The sequence below is a fragment of the Lichenostomus cassidix genome, chromosome 10, assembly GCF_008360975.1.
Source record: "Lichenostomus cassidix isolate B80296 chromosome 10, HeHo_3.0, whole genome shotgun sequence".
Classification (NCBI taxonomy): domain Eukaryota; kingdom Metazoa; phylum Chordata; class Aves; order Passeriformes; family Meliphagidae; genus Lichenostomus; species Lichenostomus cassidix.
The window spans coordinates 7,774,877-7,795,757 of NC_139491.1; the positions used below are offsets into that span (position 1 = coordinate 7,774,877).

The 20,881-nt window shown below is 47.8% G+C and overlaps 2 protein-coding genes across 5 annotated transcripts; one reads left to right on the plus strand and one right to left on the minus strand.

The window, feature by feature from the left end:
* PEX11A (peroxisomal biogenesis factor 11 alpha) lies at positions 1–6,155 on the minus strand. 4 transcript variants are annotated; one of them, XM_085070453.1, is made up of 3 exons: positions 6,016–6,155; positions 4,581–4,696; positions 1–3,064 (listed from the first exon to the last, which is right to left on the minus strand). In XM_085070453.1, exons 1-3 carry the CDS (start codon positions 6,153–6,155, stop codon positions 2,499–2,501), a joined length of 822 nt encoding a protein of 273 aa, XP_084926579.1. In that variant the 3' UTR covers positions 1–2,498. The 4 variants fall into 4 exon arrangements, 3 of the variants coding, with proteins under 3 accessions (XP_084926579.1, XP_084926580.1, XP_084926578.1); XM_085070454.1 differs by lacking the exon at positions 6,016–6,155 and adding an exon at positions 5,209–5,381; XM_085070452.1 differs by lacking the exons at positions 4,581–4,696; positions 6,016–6,155 and adding an exon at positions 5,209–6,002.
* Positions 6,110–16,619, plus strand: WDR93 (WD repeat domain 93). The gene is made up of 15 exons (XM_085070451.1): positions 6,110–6,367; positions 7,097–7,292; positions 7,920–7,984; positions 8,226–8,308; positions 9,141–9,267; positions 10,466–10,553; positions 11,141–11,315; positions 11,520–11,587; positions 12,029–12,115; positions 12,437–12,568; positions 13,092–13,323; positions 14,004–14,064; positions 14,736–14,892; positions 15,018–15,219; positions 16,331–16,619. Exons 1-15 carry the CDS (start codon positions 6,110–6,112, stop codon positions 16,440–16,442), a joined length of 2,043 nt encoding a protein of 680 aa, XP_084926577.1. The 3' UTR covers positions 16,443–16,619.
* The last annotated feature ends 4,262 nt before the right edge of the window (positions 16,620–20,881 follow it).

Sequence of the window (20,881 nt, forward strand, 5' to 3'; positions counted from 1 at the left end):
TCACACTCATCACAGTTTATTGCTCATGTTCAAACATCTTGTTCTTATTCCAACTGCTGTATTAGAAACAGATACAAAAAAAAAGGCACTAAAAGGATTTTATCCATATGATCATGATCCTATGGCTTCAGTCACATTACATTAAGGTACCTTAAATCACCAGCCTCCTGCTGGGGAGCAGAAGGCAAATATTAGTGCTTAACACCCAGTAAACAGAGGAACTACTGTATGTTCCAGCCTGCATCATGGAGAATGGGACAGAGAGGGCTGAGACAGGTTGAAAACTCCACCCACATCTCCCACATTAAGGCTGAACATGTTAATCCCCACCAGTCCCTACCGGAGAGACATCAAAGCCTGGCTCAGGGCTTTGCAAAGTGTTTTCCTGCAGGACACAGGGAGGTGTAGATTGGGCTACACCACTGCCTTTCCCTGTGAAGTGTAAGAGAGAAAGAGAAAGCAGTTTGCAAACCAAAACTATTTGTGAAGTATTTTGCGACTGAGAGCTCCCCTGAGTGGGACTGAAAACACATTTTTTGCAACAAGATGGAATTCTGTAGACAAAAGGTGGTCAAACTTCCACTGTCAGATCATCTGGACTCCTCTTCCTTCCAGGGCTTGCTACACACTGGGATAATGATGAAATCTGACCAAGCAAGGGATGGGCTCCATATTGCCAGGAGATGAAAGACAAATGGAGAATGAAACGAAAAAGTTCCATTGTTATAAAGGACAGGAAGCCTTGAATACAACATATCCCATGAACAATGCTTCATTATTGCCTGACCTGCCAGTATGCTCTACTTTTAATGCTATTCATTTCCATATTAAAAAGAAGAGCTGCTGAAGGCCACATCTGGTCTTCAAACACACTTAGTTATCCTGCCCAGCAACCTCTTTCTTTTCAAACACTTCATTGGCAGGCTATCGCTTCATACTCCAACTGGAAGTAATTCCAAGACCAACCACAATAACTTCAGGTAAACTGGAGCACTGCCCCACCTGCCTACTTAATTCCATATCCCTAGCCTTTTAATAAAGGAGACCTGCACCTTTTAACTTCTCCTTTTAGATAGCATCAGAAATAATAAGAGAGCACCTTGGTCCAGGTTAGAGTAGCCTGTTCACATCTGCTTGACAGATTAAACAAGGAAGAAGCACGAACACACAGGCCTAACTCTGATAAAGAAAAATGTTAAGTTTATCTCCTATATAATGTGCAATTTTTTCTCAGATGGTGTCAAACTGGTACTTTGCAAAGTCAGGAGCAGCAAAAACTGCATGCCATGCTAGACAGCTGGACACAGCATTTCTCTTTCAACCCAGTTACACTGCCAGGCATCACTGCCAGTGAGGTCAGTGATGAACAATAACACAGTTGCAGGGCAAACATGAGGCATTTTCAAATGGCTGAACCCATTCAGACAGTGAGGGAACACACAAGCAATCTTGTCGTCATGAGCAGGGAGGATAGGAAGCACCAGATAGGAAAATCTAAACCATGAATGCCCAAATCTAGCAAGAAGCTTTTCTTCTCCCAGGAGATTCTGACATTATCACGACCAACTCCATTCTCTTCCCTCCTGGAGCTTACACAACTAGCAACATGTCCTTGCAGCTTCTCTGACTCAACGAGCTCTGAGCCAGGCTTCTCTCCTTAACTGCAGGTTCCAAGCTCCTTATTATACTGGAATTTTTCATGTAAAATTAAAAGAGGAAAACAAGCTCCTTATCACAACATGATTAGTGGAAAATTATTGTGCTCACAATTACAGGGCTTTGGGAGGTAATGTGCTGTCCTGCACCAAAGCCCTCAGCTGTGGCCTGCTGGAGGAGTCAGAGTCACTGGCCAACAGTCCTTGGCTCATAGTATGAAAGGAAATGAAGAAAGTGCAGATTTCTTGGGACAGGAGTTGGCACTCACTAGACTACAGCTCCAGCATCACCAGTGCACACCACAGAGATCATCCAGGTACCATCACACTGCACTCAGTGCCTGCAGGACACAGGATGCATCAACCAAACCCATCAGAACACTCATCCCTGACTTCAGGCCATTCTAACTGCAGCTCCTAACCTGCCTTAGCCCACTACAGACAATCTGACTGTAGGGACCTTGGATTAGTGAATTGAAGCTTTCCAGTGTAAACATGATTAGTCATGAGTCATATACTTATTACAGTTGCCTATGCAGCTATTTCACAACCCTGTATTAAAATAAAGGAATATTTTTTATCTAGCAGCCAAGTTCCAAGTCCTCTTTCTGTTTGTGAAATATTACTCTGTTTTTCCTATCTCCACTCCATCAGGGAGTGTGTCATGGCGCCAAACTCATCTGCAAAGGCACAAGGAAGGAAAAAGGGCAGAATTCACTTATTCAGAGGACAAAATTAATCTTGAGGTTATTGTAAGACGTGTTCATTCGAAAGTGCCATGTGAAGATAAAAATCTATCAGATGATCAAAGCTGCAGCCTCATACTATGCAGCTCCTTTTATGTCACTGTTTCAGCTTCAGATGTGGGCTTGCTAATGTGAGGATCCCCACCAGGGAAGAGAGGATGCCACAGAAGCCAATCACTCCTGGGTTGGTTTTGTAGATTCCCAGCGTATCCAAAGGGCCTGAGAGATCACAGAGGTTCTTCACCAAGTCCAGCAGCAAAGGAGGATTCCTTTTTAGTACCTGAAAGAGCTGGAGGAGAAAACCGTGCAAACCATCACTTTTCACACCGTCTAGCTCCTCATTGTGGTTCTGCCAGCAGCAATTCTCCTTTGCCTTTTCTTCCAGCGCAGCTTGTTCCAGCCTCCAGGAGATCTCATACCAGTCCCTGGCCAGATTAATCAGGAGTGAGTAGTAGTAGCACTTGGTAGCCCAATTCTGCCACTTGGGTTTGTCGATGTCTGGCTGGAGGCCGACGCTCCTGAGCCACAGCACGGCGTCACACACGAAGTACAGAGCCCGGCTGAGGTGGGAGGCTGTGAGGCAGAAGCGAGGAACCACCTCTGGCAGCTCTGCAGCTCTCCTGGCTGCCACCAAGGCATGCACCATGTTGCCCAGTCTGAACACTGCAAGAAATCCCACAAAGGTTAGTACAGCCTGGCGTTCTGTAGAACTCGGCCTGACACTGTCCATGTGTACTTTAAAAAAAACTTAGATGGCTTTGGGCATTTGTATGCTTAAGCATTTGCTGGTATTAGTGAGGAAAGGGGTGGGAAAATCTCAGTTCTGTGTAAACATCACCAGCCCAGGACCTACACACACGTTTTGTCAATAGCCAGGACTTGCAGCCTCTCCTGCCACTCTGTTCTTGCACCTGGGCTGATCTGGACCAGTATCACCCTGGGCTCTGCAGGAGTCAGTGCCAGCATGAAAGGAACACAAACAGAGCCTCTAATTTCAGCTGTACATCTCACTGGATTTCACCTCACTCTGTGGACAGAAGATGTTACTGCATTAATCCTATTGCAACCATGAACTACAACTTTTCTAAGTGTCTGTGAAAGCTGGTGATTCACGTGCTGAGCAAAGAGACCAAAGTTCCTCCTCAACCATGAATCTGTCACAGGGACACATAGTTCCCTGCAAACTGTGTGGAACAGTGTATTCCATTTCAAGCCACAATATATGGCAAACCTGATTTCACCCACTGCACAGTTTGGGTTTTGCCCCCTGAATGTTAATACAGTATTATGCAAAACACTCTTTTCACCCTGCTGCCCTGTCACAGTAACAGATGTTGGCAGCACCCAAGCTTGGTGGAGCTACAAGAGCCATGAATTTAGGTCTGATATCTATTAGTGATTTGTTTAGCAGAAGCAAGTGAATTACGGCTATGCTGATAAACCAATCGGCCTTCCCACTAGGAATTACCATACTCTGGAGTTAATGGAATAATAAACAAATCCATGGCAATACAACAGATAGAATATTTGCCTCCTATGTTGCAGTTGTTCCAGGGTTGAGCAATTGACAAGTGGGTGGAAGATCAAGCTGAAAACAAGTGATACAAACAGTAACAGCTGTAAGCATCATGGATGCAACCATGACACATAATGGAGTGATGCAAATGGTCAGGCTGTGAGAGAAGCACAGAAGGGTATGTGATTTAGTAAGAGTATAAATGCTAAAGAAAATTATTATGTTAAGTAGCATATAAAAGCCATACTGAAGGATGGTCCTTCAGAGGTGATTTTTTGGATGATGATGTTTTAATGCTGGGCTGTCTCAACCCATCAGCTGGAAGGACTAATGAGCACACAGTGAGCCAGCCTGGCCTTGTAATCCTGGTCTACCCTTGAACAGAAATGACAACTTGGCCTCTGCAGCAACACCTGACTGTTAACTTATTCCTCTCATCCTTCCAGCAGTAATTCCAATTGCCTAATTGGAGAGCAGGCTGAGGAATTAAAAAGTGTCTATTTGGCCATGGCAGGGATAAGGTCTATTGACAATTTTGTAAATATGCTAGAAGAGGTTTTGTGGCTCAAGGTAAGTCAATTACAGAAAACACAAGGCCAGGATCTGTCTTGCTGGAAGGAGCAAGTGAAGAAGGTCTTATCCCTCTAGACACCAGGTACTTACTTTTCCGGCCAGAGCTCATGCTAGATTCCAACTGCTTGAGTTTCATTACCAGCTTCTTTTTATCGGCCTTATTCTCTATTAAATAGCTAAGCAACATGCATGTGTACTGAGTGGCTCTGGAAGGGAAAAAACGAGGAGAAGGGGACACAGGTGAGACACGGACAATTACAGGATGGCAGCAGCAGGGCAGGTTTATTTCACAGAAACACGGAATTGTCAGGGCTGGAAGGGACCTCTGGAGACCATCCAGTACAAGCCCACTGTGGAGGCAGGGTCACCTGGAGTGGGTGACACAGGAACGCGTCCAGGCGGGTTTGGAATGTCCCCAGAGAGGGAGACTCCACGACCTGCCTGGAGTTCAGTGCTCTGCCACCCGCAATGCAAAGAAGTTCTTCCTCACGCTGAGGCCAAACTTCTTGTGTTTCAGTTTACGGCCATTGCTCCTCGTCCTGTCGCTGGGCACCGCCGCAAAGAGCCTGTCCGTGCCCGGCCAGCCGCCTTTGGAGCGGAAGGAGCCGGGCAGGCTGTGTGAGGGGAAGGGGCCGCGGCCCGGCGGGACGGGGATGGGCGCACCGGCCTGCCTCGGTGCCGGGGGGGTCCCGGGGAGGACGCCTGTCCCCACACTCACCGGAAGATCCGGTCGCGGCCCTGGGAGCGGTTGGTGAAGTCCACGAAGCCCTCCATGGCTCGGCGGCACGGCGGGAGCAGCGCGGGGGCTGCAGCCGCTCCGCCCCGCCGCGCTCGGGCCCCGCCCCGCTGCGGAACGCTCCGCCGCGTGCCGCGTTCCCGGCCGGGCTGCGGCACCAGCTCGCCGTTACCGCGGCAACCGTCAACAGCGGGGCGGCGGCGGTGTAACCGCTAAAGGCTTCCCCCGCCCGGAGCCGCCGGCAGCGCCCGTGAGGATCGAACCGGGAAAGCCGGAGGAGCCCGGCCCCGCTCGGCCCCGCTCGGCCCCCGGCCCCGCTCGGCCCCCGGCCCCGCTCGGCCCCCGGCCCCGCTCCGAGCTCAGGCCGCTGGGAGGGTGACGCCGGTTGGGCTGAGCGCGGCCCCGTAGCAGAGGTGACGCTCAAAACCACCCGGTGTCTTGGAAACGAAGTGTAAAACTTCCAGCGCGAACACCTGCTTTCCGAGTTGATTGTTGGGATTGTATCCAGGCCGAATAGGTCTATTAATGAAACTAATATTTTTGAATGCTTTGTCATAATTCTTGCATAAACTTGTTAAAAAGTTTTTGGGCTCCCTTTCCCTGTGGGCAGCCTGCAGATCCCTGTGTGGCTGAGATCCCCAGAGCAGCACAAAACCCCTGGGTAACAGAGGTAACACAGGGAGAAACGTACAAATAGAGAGAAACCCTGCACAGAACAGGGTTGCTCTGGCTATCAATACGGAAAGGAACCCCCCCTTAGACACCATTAATCATCTTTTCCCCCATTACCTCATGAAACAAGGTATTGTAGGACCCTTTGTTCTTCTGCATCCAGGGTGATTCCTGCATCTGTGGTGCGTTTTGCAGCTGGAAGGGTAGAACCATGGCGGTGAATAACCGAATGCATCCCCTGGAAATTCCCACACCATCTGAAAAGGACTGGCTAAAGGATGATGAGGAAGACTTCTTCCTGCTGGATCCTGATCGAGAGCGTGTCGAGTTGCCTCAGCCCCTCAGGATGATCAACCAGCTGGTGATGCAGGCTTTTGAGAGTGCTATGAAAATCATTGAAGGAAAGGAGATGCCCCAAGAAGCACAGAAGTTCCAGCCCAAAAAATGCTTTCCTACAGCTAAATTCCAGGTACAGAGCGTCCCACAGCAGAGATAGCATTAACCACCATAGCAGATTTTGTCATTCTTCTGTTCATGACCTTCCTGAGAATCCACCACCATCTCACTGGTTCATTTTGAAAGCCTGCAGCTTCTAAGCTTGTCTGACAGGTTCTGCTTCCCACTGAACTATCACACCTCTCTGAAAAGAAAGAAGCAGGTATTAAAGACTAAATTCACCTTCTGCTTCCCAGGCTGGCTCCACCCTTGTTTGCTGACAAGAAGGTAATTAGTCAGTAGCACACAAGTGGGTAAGCTCAGCTCTGTGTTATGGTGAATACTCCAATGGGAACACTGTGAGCAGAATGACAGTGCTGCCTTCCCCATTATTATGTGGGGGTGTCCAGGAGGACACACTGGTGTCTGCTGGTGTTCTTTAGTTGCCTGGAGGAGTTCAGCATCCCATTACAGCTCTGCACTAGAATGGGATGGCTGAGTTCTCCTGAGTTCTTGGCCTTTAAAGCCTCTTCTGTTTGTGGGAAGGGGAAAGGTGGGAGCAAACTTCCTCATTCATAACACAGATCAATCTCTGCGACAGAGATGAGAGACCCACCCCTGCTCTTCTGGGGAAAGAACCTACCAAAATGTTTCCCATGTGGAATAAAGCAGCATTTTCTGGTGAAAAGGCCAGGAATATATCATTAGTATGGCTCCACTGGGAAGGCAGTTGGGTACACTCATCTTTTCCCTCTCTTGGCAGGTAACTGGAAGAGCCAATTGCCTTGCAGTGTCTGGAAAATACATCTTTGTTGGTCTGTCCATGGGTCTGGCTGCCTACAGCATGCCTAACTTCAAGGATGTCTGTACTTGGGATGCAGCCAACACAGAGATCTGTGCTGTCCATGCCTCAAATCTGGGGAATGAGTGCCATGTCCTGCTTGCTGTGGATGAAATGGGTCAGTGTGATGTGGATTTCCTTGCCCTAGCTGGGGACAACTGTGCTCTGGAGCTGAATTGTCAGCTGCACTACAGAAGAGTGTTAGATCAGGGGGAACAGTAGGGTGGCTGGTAGGTTTCCTAGAAAGACCTGCAAAGAGGGTGTGAGATAGCTAACTGATTGTAGGGTGGCAGGGTGGCCTTAGTGCCTTGTGATTAGCAGAGGGTGTGGGTTTGGTGGACTCTCTGGAGCAGAAGAGGCGGGTGCAGGGCTGAGGGTGAAGCACAATAAATTTTAGGAACATCTTGAGCTGGACAGAAAGAACCATTGCTCAGTATGACCCCCTGCCTGTTCCTGCACCTGTAATAGTTTGTTAGTTCATCTGAAACTCATCAGTTCTAGAGGAGATACTTTTCGGACTGGTTTATCCATCTCTGTGCCCAATTAAATATTTACTGGTGGTGGCATAAGGAAGCCAGCAAAAGTTTAGTGCTAGAAGCAGTGGGATGTTGTTCCCTGGGCCCAGGAAAAATTGTAGTCCTGTTCACTCTCCTGCACATGTTGTAACAGCCATCTCCCAAGGGCATGGCTAGCATTCATTCACTTTTCTCTCCTTCTTCCTGATACTTTTGTATTCCTGTTTCAGGGCTTGTCTGGCTCTTCTGCTTTCACAAGGAAAGCTTCCTGTTCGTTAAAATCCTCAATGAAGTGGTAAGTACTGAGCTAATTCCATAGACACCAGGCACAGGCTGGGAAGTAATAAATCATGAGGCATACTAATTGCCCTCAGAAATTTATTGTTAGGTAGCAGCACTCCAAAACTGCTGCCCAGTATTTATTCTTGTTCTTCCAACAGTCTGCGTGGCCTTCAGCCTGTTGAGAACTGCATCAGGCCATGGAGCTCTCTGAATCGGTGATCTTGCTCTGATGCCAGCTTGTTTTTCTTTGGCAGGAGGATATCAGCCAGCGAAGCAATTGTGTGGAGGTGGTGCTGTCCCGTGGAGGTGATTATGCAGGAATCCTGCTGCAAGGCAAGTGCAGGAACATGCTGTGTTTGGAGACTCTTGTGTTCTAACAGAAGGGCAGCAGCAATGTTTTTAAAATGCTGCAAGTGGTCTGGGTACCCAGATTGTGTTATAACCCTGCCAGTCCCTCCTCCAGCTTAGAGAGCTGCCCCTGCCACTCCCTGTCTGCTCTTTGGTGTGGGTCAGGACTGATCCCAAAAGTGAGCTGTCTGGAACTGGTCAGTATAGTTCCCAGCTCCCAGGAGGCTCAGTGAAAGCAGGTTTCCCTCTCCAGAAGTAACAAACTTCCCCTGGTTTGCTGTGGCTCACTTTTACACTGGAAAGATGTAGACCTGAAGAATTTTCTCTGTAGACACAGTCCAGAGAACAGAGAACCTCTAAAAATATTACAAGAAACTCCTTGCTACACCATTTTTCTGTCTCATGACAGCTGAATCCATGGCAAGCAGGTTTCCTGGATCCATGTTTGGTGGACTCTGCCTGGACACCCTCTGAGAATGTGATATGTAACATTCACAGAGAACTAACGTGAGACCATGTCTCACTTTCTACTCTACTACTCAGAGGCTACAAGTCAAATTCTTAACTGAGTAGCTTCATGGTGTTTCTTTGGTCAATGTGAGACCTTGGGGGGTTGAGCTGGAGGATGAGATGTCAGTCTCAGTCAAGCATGCCAAGCCTTAAGTGGGAGGAGAGGTGGACTCCATGGAATTCACAGAGATTTTATATTCCAAAAAATGCACAGATCTTTTTATAAGGATATAAGGTAACAGAAGCTGCTTGCCTGAAAGACCTTTTCTCCTCATTTTCAATTGCTTAACGTGGTTTCTCAATGCAGACAGCACAAAAGGTTGGCTGGAGATCTACCAATTGCCTAAGGATTCCTGGCTGAAAGAGATGGAAAAGAACACAGGAGCTGCAGAAGGGCTGGCTTGCAGTGAGCGGAGGTCACGCTGCTCATCCAAAGAGGTACAAAACAGTTTCATCTCCCTCTGTGCTGTTTTTTCTTACACCTTTTTGCTCACAGGTCTTTCCCCAAGCCTTGCTGCTGCAGACAGTGACAGCAAGATACAGCCTGAACCAGCCTGTTGGCCCAAGGGGATTGTGTGTGTGTCTCTACAGCTGCTGCAGCTGCCCATCCCACATTTCATAAGGCCTTTGTGTTATTGAGACATGTTTACTCTCCCAAGACAGGCTTTCCAAAGAGATTCTCCTGGTCCCAGGGTTAGTATTCTGCTGCCCCTCCCTGAAACTGGCAGCTGATTTCTCAGCAGTATTGCCCCATCAAAGGGGGCCCTTTGTAAGGGTATTCCCACATGGCTTCTCCCTAATGTTACTGGGGGAAGGTGAAGAGGAGGGGGAGTCAGGCAGGATGCCTCCATTTCAGACTCTAGCCCTGAAGCAGGGTCTGTGTTTTAGATTACATATAAGAGGAGCCTGGTGGGGTCATGGCTTCACCCCCCTGAGCAGGGCAGAATGTCTGCCTGTGTGCACTAACCACTGTCACCTCTGGTTCTTTAGCAGAAAACTCAGGCAGGAGTTGCATGGAGATGGTTCTGCAGAGATGGTCACTGGCCTCAGTGACTGTCCTGAGCTGACATGGGGAATTTTAAGTACTGAGTCAGCACTTAACTCTCTCCTCTGTCACTTTCACCCTGGTAGATTTCACCTCTCAGCACACAGACACATCCTGCCCAGCACCTTGAGCTAACCTTCTGTGATACCTGCCTCCTAACTCTTTCCTCTTCCTTCAGCAAAGACTTTCCTGGACATTTAAGAGGGAACTGCTTCTCAGCCTTGTCTTTAGGGCAAGCACCCTGTTTAACATAGCCAAGCCAAAAGCAAACTCAGGCATTCCCTCTTTGCTGACTCCATGTAAACTACCCAAGTTCCTGCCCTTTCCTTCTCTGATTATTAAGCCAGACCTTTTCTGTTTCGCCCAATGTAAATGTGTGTGGGGTGGTGGTGATGGGCACACACTGGTGTTGGTCCCCTGTTGCAGTTTTCTATTTCCAGCCATGCATATATATGACCCAGTATCTCCTAGACAGTGCCAGCCCACTTTTGCATACACATTCTTTAATAAGCATTTGATTCCCATGCACAGGTGAAAACTCATCAGCGTAGCACACAACAAAGTTCTCAGGTGGACACTTTTCTGTTGCAGGAGAATCCTGTGTCTGCAATCCAAGCTGATGTACAGCTGAATCCCCCAGAGCTGCTGCTGACAGTGAGGCCACCCAAACCCATTACAGGTCAGGACTGATTCTGTATGTGCAGTCTGCAGTCTGTTTCAAGTGGCAAAGGAATCATGGCCTCTATAAATACAGAACAGGTCAGGAAGTTTCAGTAACATGGTCCCTGGTCCCTTCCTGACCTGTCTTTCTAGTTGCATGTAATCCTGTAGTGGGAGTTGCTTCCTACCAGACCATCTCACATGTCACATTTGCCAGCACAAAATACTTCAGGATGTCTCAGGGTGGGTGTCATTACACTCTTGGCTTCAGTGTCATTGGAGAGGGAGGAGGCTGCTTCCTAGATCCTAACAGCACCCCTAGTTCATCACTCTGAGTCCTGGATTCATAGAAAAATGCCAAGGATGAGGAGGGAACAGTCTTTCATGCTGGGAAAATGCCACAGAAAAGCAAGGTGAGTGGAGTCCTCAGAAGTCTTGCCCTAATCCCTGCCTTCAAATACTGGAAAATGGACTAGTGGTGTGGAAAGTCCCACAGAAGATAAAAACTGTTCTGCGTCAACACAGTGCCACCCCTAAATGCCTCCATGGTGTCTGCTTCATGGGAACTCCAAGGTTGTGCCTTTTCTCTTTGTGTTCCCAATCCAGGCACTAGTTTTAAAGGCCCTATGGATGCCTTGAAGGCAGTGGATGATGGCAGCATGCTTGGCTTGGGGTACAACCACCTAATCAAGGATTCCCAGTGGGAGCTGCAGGAAGCAATCTTCCGTAGCACTTACCGGGAGTACCTGGAGGCTGAGGGTGTGATCGAGGAGATCCCCAGGTAAGTGGGAGCACCAACCAGGATTTCAGTCTGTGAGTCATCCACACAGAGCACTTAGCACCTGTAGATGGAAGCCTCTGTCTTAGCTTTGCTTCCTTCATCCCAAGGCTTCAGGGCAGGGGGCTGGAGCCATTCCAGGTCTTGTCACAGCGCTGCCTACTTATCAGAGCCTTTCTGTTATATATATTTCTTCCTTTTTTTCAGATATGCTACCTTTCATTTCCTCCTGCCTAGCCGGATCTTGTTGGGACCTAAAATGAAAGTACAGCCAGGTAATCCAAATGGACAAAAAGCTGTTAATCTGTGTTGCATGACATTGAGCTCCAGTCAGAGCTCAGTGGATCTGGCTTGCATCCACTCTGTAAATTCCATCTCCAAGGACATAAACCTGGGTAAAACTGTCAGCCTTAAGACTTAGAAGTCAGTTACTTGCATGGAGTAAAAAAGACCCCTTTATCTCTGTAGTTTAAAAAAACCCCACAATCTCCCTGCTGAGAAAAATCCAACCAACAATCCCCCCAAAAACTCAGAAGGAGATAAAAATAACAAACATAGGGAGAGGTTGTTCTGGTTTAATTTCTGTGTGAGCAGAGTTTCTTGGTTTAATTTCTGTGTGAGCAGAGTTTCTATCAGGGGAACCATGAAAGTCCTGGATTGCTCCTTTCTTTGTCCTCAGTCTTCTTCTCTTTTTGTCATCCCCCTCTCTGTACCAGATATTCCAGTTGGAGTCGGTGTGCACTGGAATGGAAACCACAATTTCTGCTTGTACTTACTTAACCATTCACTCAAGGAGGAAGAGGGTAAGAAAGTTTTGCTTTCTCTAGCAGAGCACTCTGTGAGGAGTGGGAGTGTTCTGTGGCCAGTGGCTGTCATTCTGCCAGGTCTTCATGATTCAGGAAAATGAGGAACTGGGAGGAGAGCTGACTCATATCTTGTGGGTTAGGCTGGCATTTGGATTGTGGGGCTCTGTGTTGCACAGGCTGGCAGTGTTTTTTGTGAAGCCACTCTGGCAAAAGACTGCAAAATGGTGCATGTTTTATGGGGGAAGTGGATACTAGTACCATGTGAGAGAATGCTCTGCACCTTCTCTTAGTTGTCTCTCTTTATGTCATTCTGTTTAGATTCTGATCTGAAACCTGATGTTGTGTGGCCATGTGCAGCTCCAATTGCATGCTCAGCTGTCAGTTCCTGTTCCAGGTACCTGGCACTGGCAGGTGAAGATGCAACAATAACTATTTGGGATAAACAGCTAGGTGAGCTTGCCCTTTGGGACTGTGTACTGGGATCATTGTGGATAAATTGCACCTTTGCCTAGGAGTTTGAGGCCTGGACTTAGTGTGAACAAGGGGCTGGTAGTGAGTTTACAAGCAAATCTGAAAACAGTTTGGATTCAGTAGTCTATTAGATGCTTGGCCAGAAGTTGCCAGCATAGCATGACTGCCCTGGCCCTTGCAGAACCATCCCCATCCATGGCCATGCAGGGGCTGGAACTGCTGCAGCAAGGACTGATGACAGTCTTGCCCCGAGGCTGTGAGACAGTGACAGTCACTGCTTTGCCACTGCACTCTCAGATCATCTTTGAGACAGTTGTGGTATCACAGTTCAGGCTGCCATCAGTGCTGGTGTCATCCTGCCATGATGCAGGGACTCTCCTGGCAGAAGAATATTCTTCTGCCATCAAGCTTGTTCTGGTGGGTGCTCCCTTTGAGCAGATCACAGTGCAAACTAAGCTTTCCTTGGATAAATTACCAGTTCTTTTTTTTCTTCCTTCCTCAGGATACCCTATGTCTGTGACTGCCATTCTAGAGGAACGTTTCATCCGTAGTATCCACTTTCTGTATGGTCCTGCAGCTGCCAGTGATGAGATGCCTTGTAGAGATCCTGTCTGTCCTGGTACAGATCCTGTCTGTCCCATCATACAGCTTCTAGTGCTATGTACAGACAGCTCTTTCTATTTGGTGAAAGCACCCTGGGTCGGGAAGTCCAGCATCACACTCCTGGCAGACAGGTGAGGTAGACTCTGACAGACCTCACTCTAGCCAAAGAAGCCATGGTTATAGTGGTCAGGTCTAACAGGGAGCCCCAGATTTCTGTGGAGTAAAGAACTTCCTACTACTTTTACCCAGGTGGCTCTGCCATGTCGCTGTCAGCAGCAAGTGTGGTTTTGCTTGTGCTAAAATCTAACAGTTATGCCAGAATGAAGGGTGTTTCTGTGTTCTTCTGTGCACCAGACCACAAATACTTTCTAGCACAGCTCCAGAGTGAATGTTGAACTATTTGCATCTCTGCTGGGTACCCAGGGGAATTTTTTCTTCTCTCTTCTGCCTTTAACAGAATAACTTCCCCCTAGAAATCAGAATAAACTTTTGCCATTTTTCTATCATTTTTGTGCTCATTTGTCCCCTTGGTTTGAGGAGAAGGAAAGCTATTGCTCTGAAGACTCTGGATTCATGCTTCCATGCCAGGCATGGGATTTGTAACTCCCATGTAGTCCCTAGGCAGGTTTGCACAGGGATGGGCCTTGGGGGCTCCTGCCCAGGAGGAGACAGGCTTTGTTTCTATAAGGAAGTGGCTTGATTGGGACATTATGTCACCCAGTGTGCCAAAAACTGCCACTATCATTATCAAAGCCTCTCAGTACGTGCCAGAAACATGCAAAAGCTTCATAAACCTGTGTCTCTTTTACAGGCCTGAAAATCCAAATCATATTATTAATGCAGTGGTGCCTATCCTGGCCTTCCCCAGTGCAGTGAGTATTACTGACTGATCTCATAACAACTGGGTGGGAACACATGTCCAGCTGTGCTAGAATCTTGTTTCCAGCAAGGACTGTAACTGGGTGCCTGGAAGATAATGAACAGGGCAATCAGATATGCTTCTTCCATCACATCTTTTCTCAGCTTCCAATTATTTTTACTGTGAAGACTTCCTGCACCAGTTACAGGTCTGTGTGTAGCTGGTAATGCTCAAAGGATTTCTCTTCCATAATCTTACTCAGTATCCTCTTGCACCCGTGCCCTCTAACTGAGAGGTGAGAGGGTTCAGCCATGAAGCTTCAGGCATCAGGGTCAAATATGAGAGGGCATCGTGGGGAGGAAGACAAGTTCAGCCAGACCTTTCAAGTGGGCTCAAAATTTTCAGGCATGGGCAGGAAAGGACTAAAAGCCACTCACCATAGCAGCCATGCAGAAGGCTGGATCTAGCTCATATCTAATGTGTCCTGTTGCCCTTTTCCAATCCCAACCTCCATTTTCACTCCAAGTTCCCTGCCAGGCCTGTTCTTGATCTGCCATAGACTGTAGGGTAGGCAAAGAGAACAGCATCATTGTTGGGGATGTAAGGTCCTGAAAGTCATCCATGTCCTGTACAGAAAATGTTTTTCACTTCTTTTACACCTATGTGTCCATTTTGCTGCTTCAGGTCCTGATCTTCTCCTGGGATGGCACAGTGTCCCTGATGAACACTGACACATCACAGACTGTTTTCTGCTTCTACATTCCACCTTCTCATGCTGTATCATTCTTCTGGCATCCAGTGTTTGCAGTGGACAATGTGAAGGGCTGCTTGCTTTTCCGAGGTGGGTGACACTTGGAGTGGTCATAGACAAACCATCCCTGGGTGCATTCAGCTGTGCACTGGTCCTTGAAAGCTCTTACTGGATGACTCCCAATGCAATAGCTCACTGTTCTTGTTCCTGTCTAGGAGATGAGGAGCAGACAGCAGATGAATTGGTCCAGAGCAAAGCCACTCATAGCACCATCTTCTTTTTTGACTTCAACTCCTACCCACTGAGGGATGCTTTCCCAAAGAAGCCAGATTTGCCTCTCAAATCCTTGCAGGAGCTGCCATGGATTGAGAGATGTAACATTTTCCTACGTGATAGGTTTCGCTCTCTGCCTGAGAGGTAAGTGCACCTGCATTGGGTGTAAGCTGTGATGTTGCTGAGTTCATGCAAGGTCTCACCCTGGAGCTTCTGGGTTGTTCTGTGTGCTGTGACAGATTTGTGTGAGTAAGGTTGATGTTCAGGCAGCTGGATTTCTGACAGCCACCCAGAACCCTTCCTCCTCCACCCTTCTGTCCTTCCTAGAACAGCTTCAGCTGTCAGTCAGGGTGCCTGGAGCAGGCTTGTCATTCCAGGTAGAGAGTGGCTTGCAAGTTGTAATGTGTTTTTGTGCAACACAGTTTGTGCAAGCTTGTCAGGGAACATGACCCTCACATGTTTGCGTCTTGCTTTTTGATCCCATAACCAGGCAGAGCTGGGATCTCTTTGTACCTCTCTGGTCCCCTGCATTCCGGGGTTCAGGTGATGTTTAAGCAGGTTCGTGTTGGAGGTTCCTCGGTTTGAGAAGGTCCCAATGTGGATGTTGCATTGCGTTGATGCTGTCACTAGATGGCACTGTGACACCTATTTTTGGGGTAGTTTTCCTTGAATGCTGTTGGGCTAGGTCCATGTCAATATTTTGTATCTTTTCACTACGCCTTAATTCTCCAATTTAAAACGAAACAGGTGGGTGGAGATATGACCTTACAGGAAAAATTACCTGGGAGCCTTCCCTAATTCCTTGTCTCCAGGGTGAACCTGAGTTATCTGGCTAGTTAAGTGCAAAAAAATTTCCATCCTGTGCTACCAGCTGCCAGTTCTGTTTGTCGTTCTCATAAATCTGGAGAGGAGAGCCTTGTCTGCCTTATACCAGAAAATTGGGGGAGACACCCCCTCCAGGGATATCTTGCTCCCTGGGAACTGAGAGCTGAAGCCAGAGCAGTGCAAATACTACTGCAATGAGACCTGTGTCTACAGAGATCTACAGACAACAGAAATTCAGAGGTCATTGCTCTCAGGAACAGTAAACTGTAGTGGTGATTGGCATGAAGGAATCACTGAGGTTTTTTGGACATAAGAAGTAGAACTGCCTAATTTGTAGTGAGTCCCAAGGGCCCTTGGGGGAGTTGTCTGAGCACCTGGGGAATGTCAGGGACTGTTTTTATTTTAACCAACTTTTCCCCCCACTTTTTAGGCAGCAGATACTGCTGGAAATGGAGGATCAGGAATACTGGGATTGTCTACAGGCAAAAGCAGCTGCCATGGACAATGAGATACAGAAAGGAAAGGGAAAGAAGAAGCAGTAGCCAGCCTTGCATCCAGAGTGTCAGGCTCATGATCCAGCACTGGCATTTTGATAGACTCTATTCCAGTCTTGTCTCTCTCAGAGACCTGGAGCATCAGAGCAATCTGGTACATTACAATAATACAGTAGCTGTTAATAGAGCCCTTCCTTCATTAAAAGTCTCTAGCTCTTCACAGGACCAGCATTTTGTCAGACTCTGCTTTTCTGTCCTTGTGCTGCTGGAGTTCACCAGTGGGTCTCATTTTCTACTCCTACCCAGGTGGGCAGCCAGCGACTACATCCTTGTGCTTAACCAGAAACCTGGTCCTTTCAAAGCAGGCTGCAAATTGGCTGTGGAGGTGTCATCACATTGCTAAGAAGCAGTGACATTGCAGAGTGACAGGCCTGACATAGGATGTTCTGCAGTCCAGTTGTTTCTTTTGACTTCAAAGCAGGCAGTTTTGGGATAAGACTGCTTAGGAATTGCAGCCTGGAAACTCCATGAGAAAAGTTCAATCTTTTTACAGCTGGCTGTGCTTCCAGGATGACTGCCTAACCTACAAAGGATCTGACAAATCTCCCAGGAACTACTCCAATCTGTGTGCATGGGAGAGGGTTTTTTTTTTTCCCCCCAGGTCTCCCCCTAATGCCTCCCACAAAGGTTCAGTGGAGCATCAATGCAGGGTGCCAGGGATTCAGCACAGACTGAGCTATGTAGACACTTTAATACTAAGGTCCCATTTCAGTATTTCATAGCAAGTTGTCTTGTTTTGGGATGAGTTTTGATGAGAGTTTTCATCTCATCCTGTGAAGATAAAGTCAGCCACTCTGTTGAGGATGTAGGAAAAGGGAGAAGCATTCCATTTGTTTCACAGCCTCAGATGCCTGGCTTTGCTCTGGAGAAGGACGAGCTATTTGAATTGAACCTTCCTATTTGCTACCTTTGTGAAGGCTCTGAGGGCTGTAGTAAAAGCTTTTGTGCTGTCATTTTCCATCTGCCACAGATTACAGTTTCACAGCTCATCTGATTGTTACGGATATTGGGACTGGGCTGAGTGAGCTCTTGCCATCTGCCTCAACGTGAAGTCAGGCGGGTGAGCCCAAACCACCCTCAATGCCTGTTTAAACTGAGCCACTTGGGTCAGCACTGAAGTGAACAAGGAGCAATCCTTGATCCTTCCTTCTGTTCTTGCTGTGGTGGCCATACAGCTTAATTATTTTGTTTCTATGGTACTTTCAGGAACAATAGACCTTCTGCCATAGCCAGGCTTAGGGGATTACTCTGGGCAGGAATTCCTATTCCTACATTGCTTCCCATACTGCAGAAAGGCAGCACGACTAATATGTGACCCCTTGAATAGCACTGGGTCCAGTTCTTGCTATTTGTGCAAATATAAATGGCCTGGGGATCTGTGCCATTAATCCTACCCCATCTGCTTTCCATCCAGAAGAGGAGCAGGGCTTGCCTGGCATCAGAAGAGGCAGGACAGGATCTGCTGAACAGTTAGATGTACTGTACATCCATCAGTTCATGTGTATTAATCTCAAGATGTACTTGTTTGTTTGCAGTTAGAATTTGCTCTAAGATTCTAATCATGTGCTTGGCCAAGATAACCAGGAGCTGGCAGGCTCCGCAGAGAAATGAAAACAACAAGCAGCTGCAGGAGGCTGATGAAGAGCCTTTGTTTTAACTCAGGATTTCAGCAGGGGGCCATTTGTTTCCTGCTTCTTCGAGGGATACAGAAAAATTGGCATGATCAGTGTGTTGACATGTGTGTGGGTGATGGAGCTCTGTGCTGAGCTCCACAGCACGTTCTGGAGACAAACACAGGCACCTGATTGCTTATAAAGAGACAATGCACTTGGCAGCTTTGCTTTCATTCCCGGTCACTCTGTGAGCCCTAGGCAGCTGTTGCTCTGTTTCAATTTCAGCTATTCTGCTGCTGGAAACTATAGAAAGGCCTTGAGTGTTATCATATATATATCTATATATATATATATCACCATCAAAACATGAGACTGTGAGTTCTGGCTGGGCCAGCTCCTAGCTCAGTGCCAAGTTCAGTGAACTTGGAGGTGCTGCCAAGGTATAATAGGAGCAATTTGGCTCTGCATTTAAAAAAAGTAAAAGAAAGTAGAAAGATCAGCTGATAGACAGAGATGGCTGCGAGGGCGGAAGAGGAGCTCAGATCCACAGAGAGGCGCTCGAGCAGCATCATTCCAGCAGTCAGATTCCTGCCCAGCCGGGAGGAGATTGTTGTTCTGCGCGAGAAGGGAGACGAGGCTGTCGTTTAATCTCGCTAAATTATCTGCTGTTCTCTGCAAGAAGCCAAATGTCATCTGACTTCTTTGCATACTTGCTTGTGCTGTGAAAGCAGGGGAAATCAGAGGCTGATCTGATCTGATTCCCCCACTCCTGGGGCCAGCAAAAGTTTGGGCTGTTTGAGTAAGCCACGTCTGTGTCTGTTGGAAGGAGCGTGGTCCCTGGAAGAGCTGAAGTGCTGTGTGCTCTAGGATCTGCACTCCTTGTTGCCTGTGTAGCCAGTTTTAAGGCAATAATCCACATATCCTGCAGTGTCTCACCACATAAACCTGAAGCCATCCTAAGGAGGAAGCTGTGAAGACCTCTGTGTCCTACCTGGGGGAAATAACATCCCTACAAGACAACGTGGGACATGCAGTGGTGCCTGGGGCAGAACAGTCCCAGCAAGTGCTTGCTCTGTTTGCTGTGCAAGTAGCAAGAGAAGGTCAAGCTGGCACCCCTGCTCTACAAATTTGTGTCTAGATATACTTAGACCAGGTACTGCATCCCGTTCTTCATTTCTGAAATAGCTCTCGTTGTCCAAACCAGTGTTGCCTCATTACCTCTAATGCCAGTTCCCTGTACCAGGGTGCAGTTTCTCATCTTCCTCTGAGTCCAGGCTATCGCTGTTGGATTGCACTGTTCAGCCAAGCCATGCAGATCAACTCTTTTAATCTTCCCTAATGCATCGTGCCAGACATCTCTGTCTGATTTCATTTGGGGCTTCTGCAAACCCTTCCAGTTTGTCCCTGTTTCTGTTCCAGTTTGATGGTGTCCAGTGCTTCTGGTACTGCTCAGTCTAGGACCTGGTACAATATTCATGTGTGGTCTCACATGGGGAGCCAGGTTCTGCTGGCCTTGATACTGGATTTTGCAAGAGCAGGACAATTGGCTGGGATGAGAACTGAGCCACGTTTTTGAGGCCAAGATACAGGATGAGGTTGGCTGAGCTTAGCTGAGGGTGCTCGAGAGATAAGAGATTTGCACGATGATGAGAGTGATGCTGTGCTTTGGCTCTTGCCCCGTGGATTTATAGGCACTCCATGCAGCTGAAGACAGACAGTGCTTGTGCTCTGAGGAATTCACACCCTACACAAGCCAAGTGCCAGGCCTGGGGTGTAGAGGAGCAGACTTGTGGTGCTGTAGGGGAGGATTTGTCCTCGCAGGAGCCAGGACTTCACGTGGCACACCTCTGTGCAGTGCCTTGTGTTGGCTCAGCCCTATTAAAGTCCATGGTTTAAGAGAAGGGGAAGGCGAATGACTCATGTCACTGCAGGGCTGCAGATCACACAGGAGGGAAATGTACACTGTCTGAGTAGAGAATTGGCTGTGCTGCCAAGTTTAAAACACTTCCACTGCCTCAAGCTCGTCAGACTGAGCAGCTCGTTTTGTTAGAAGCTTCAGGTCACCCTGTCTGGGCAAACCACAGCTATTCTGCATGTGAAGGGCTGGTTTGTCAGAGGGAGAGGGAATAAATTTGTTTTGTGTGAGGGTTTCCACAGGGAAAGGAGATCTGTAGGGGGAAAACAACAAATCCTGCACTGAGCAATGAGGAAGATACACTAATTAGGCAAGGAAGAGAAACCTGCTAGGTTGCAATCCTGACCTAACAACCAATTATAGGATAATACAGCACAGTAATACAGGGTAAACACTAAGTGGAGGATGCTTCTGAATTAATTCCTTTCTGAAACACAGCAATCATTTAAAAACATCCGGTATCCTAATTTTAAACTGCCCATCACTGACGCCAGCACAGCCTGTGGTCAATTGTCCCAGAGTTAAACTACCTGTGCTGTTTGAATTTGTGCCCAGTTTCTGATTTGAATAGGTCACATTCCAGCCTCCAGCTTGCTGGGTCTCTGGGGATGGAAGAGCCCACCAGCAAAAGGTGTGGGTTTCATGTAGGGGCTTAGAAGCCAAGTGTGTGCAAGGCAGATGAAGAAAGAACAGGCCACAGTGTCCATGGAGGACTTGAGCAGTGTGTTCAGGTCAGAGGTGAGGGGAATTTGCACTGCCTGTGGAGGCAGTATAAGTGTAGATTTCTGGGGAGTCATGCAGCACCTGTCAGTGGAGGAATCTCACCTGGCCAGGGAGATTCACTAGGGGCACTCTTGAATTCCTTCTAGCCCAAATTTCCTGTGATTCTCAGTTTCTAG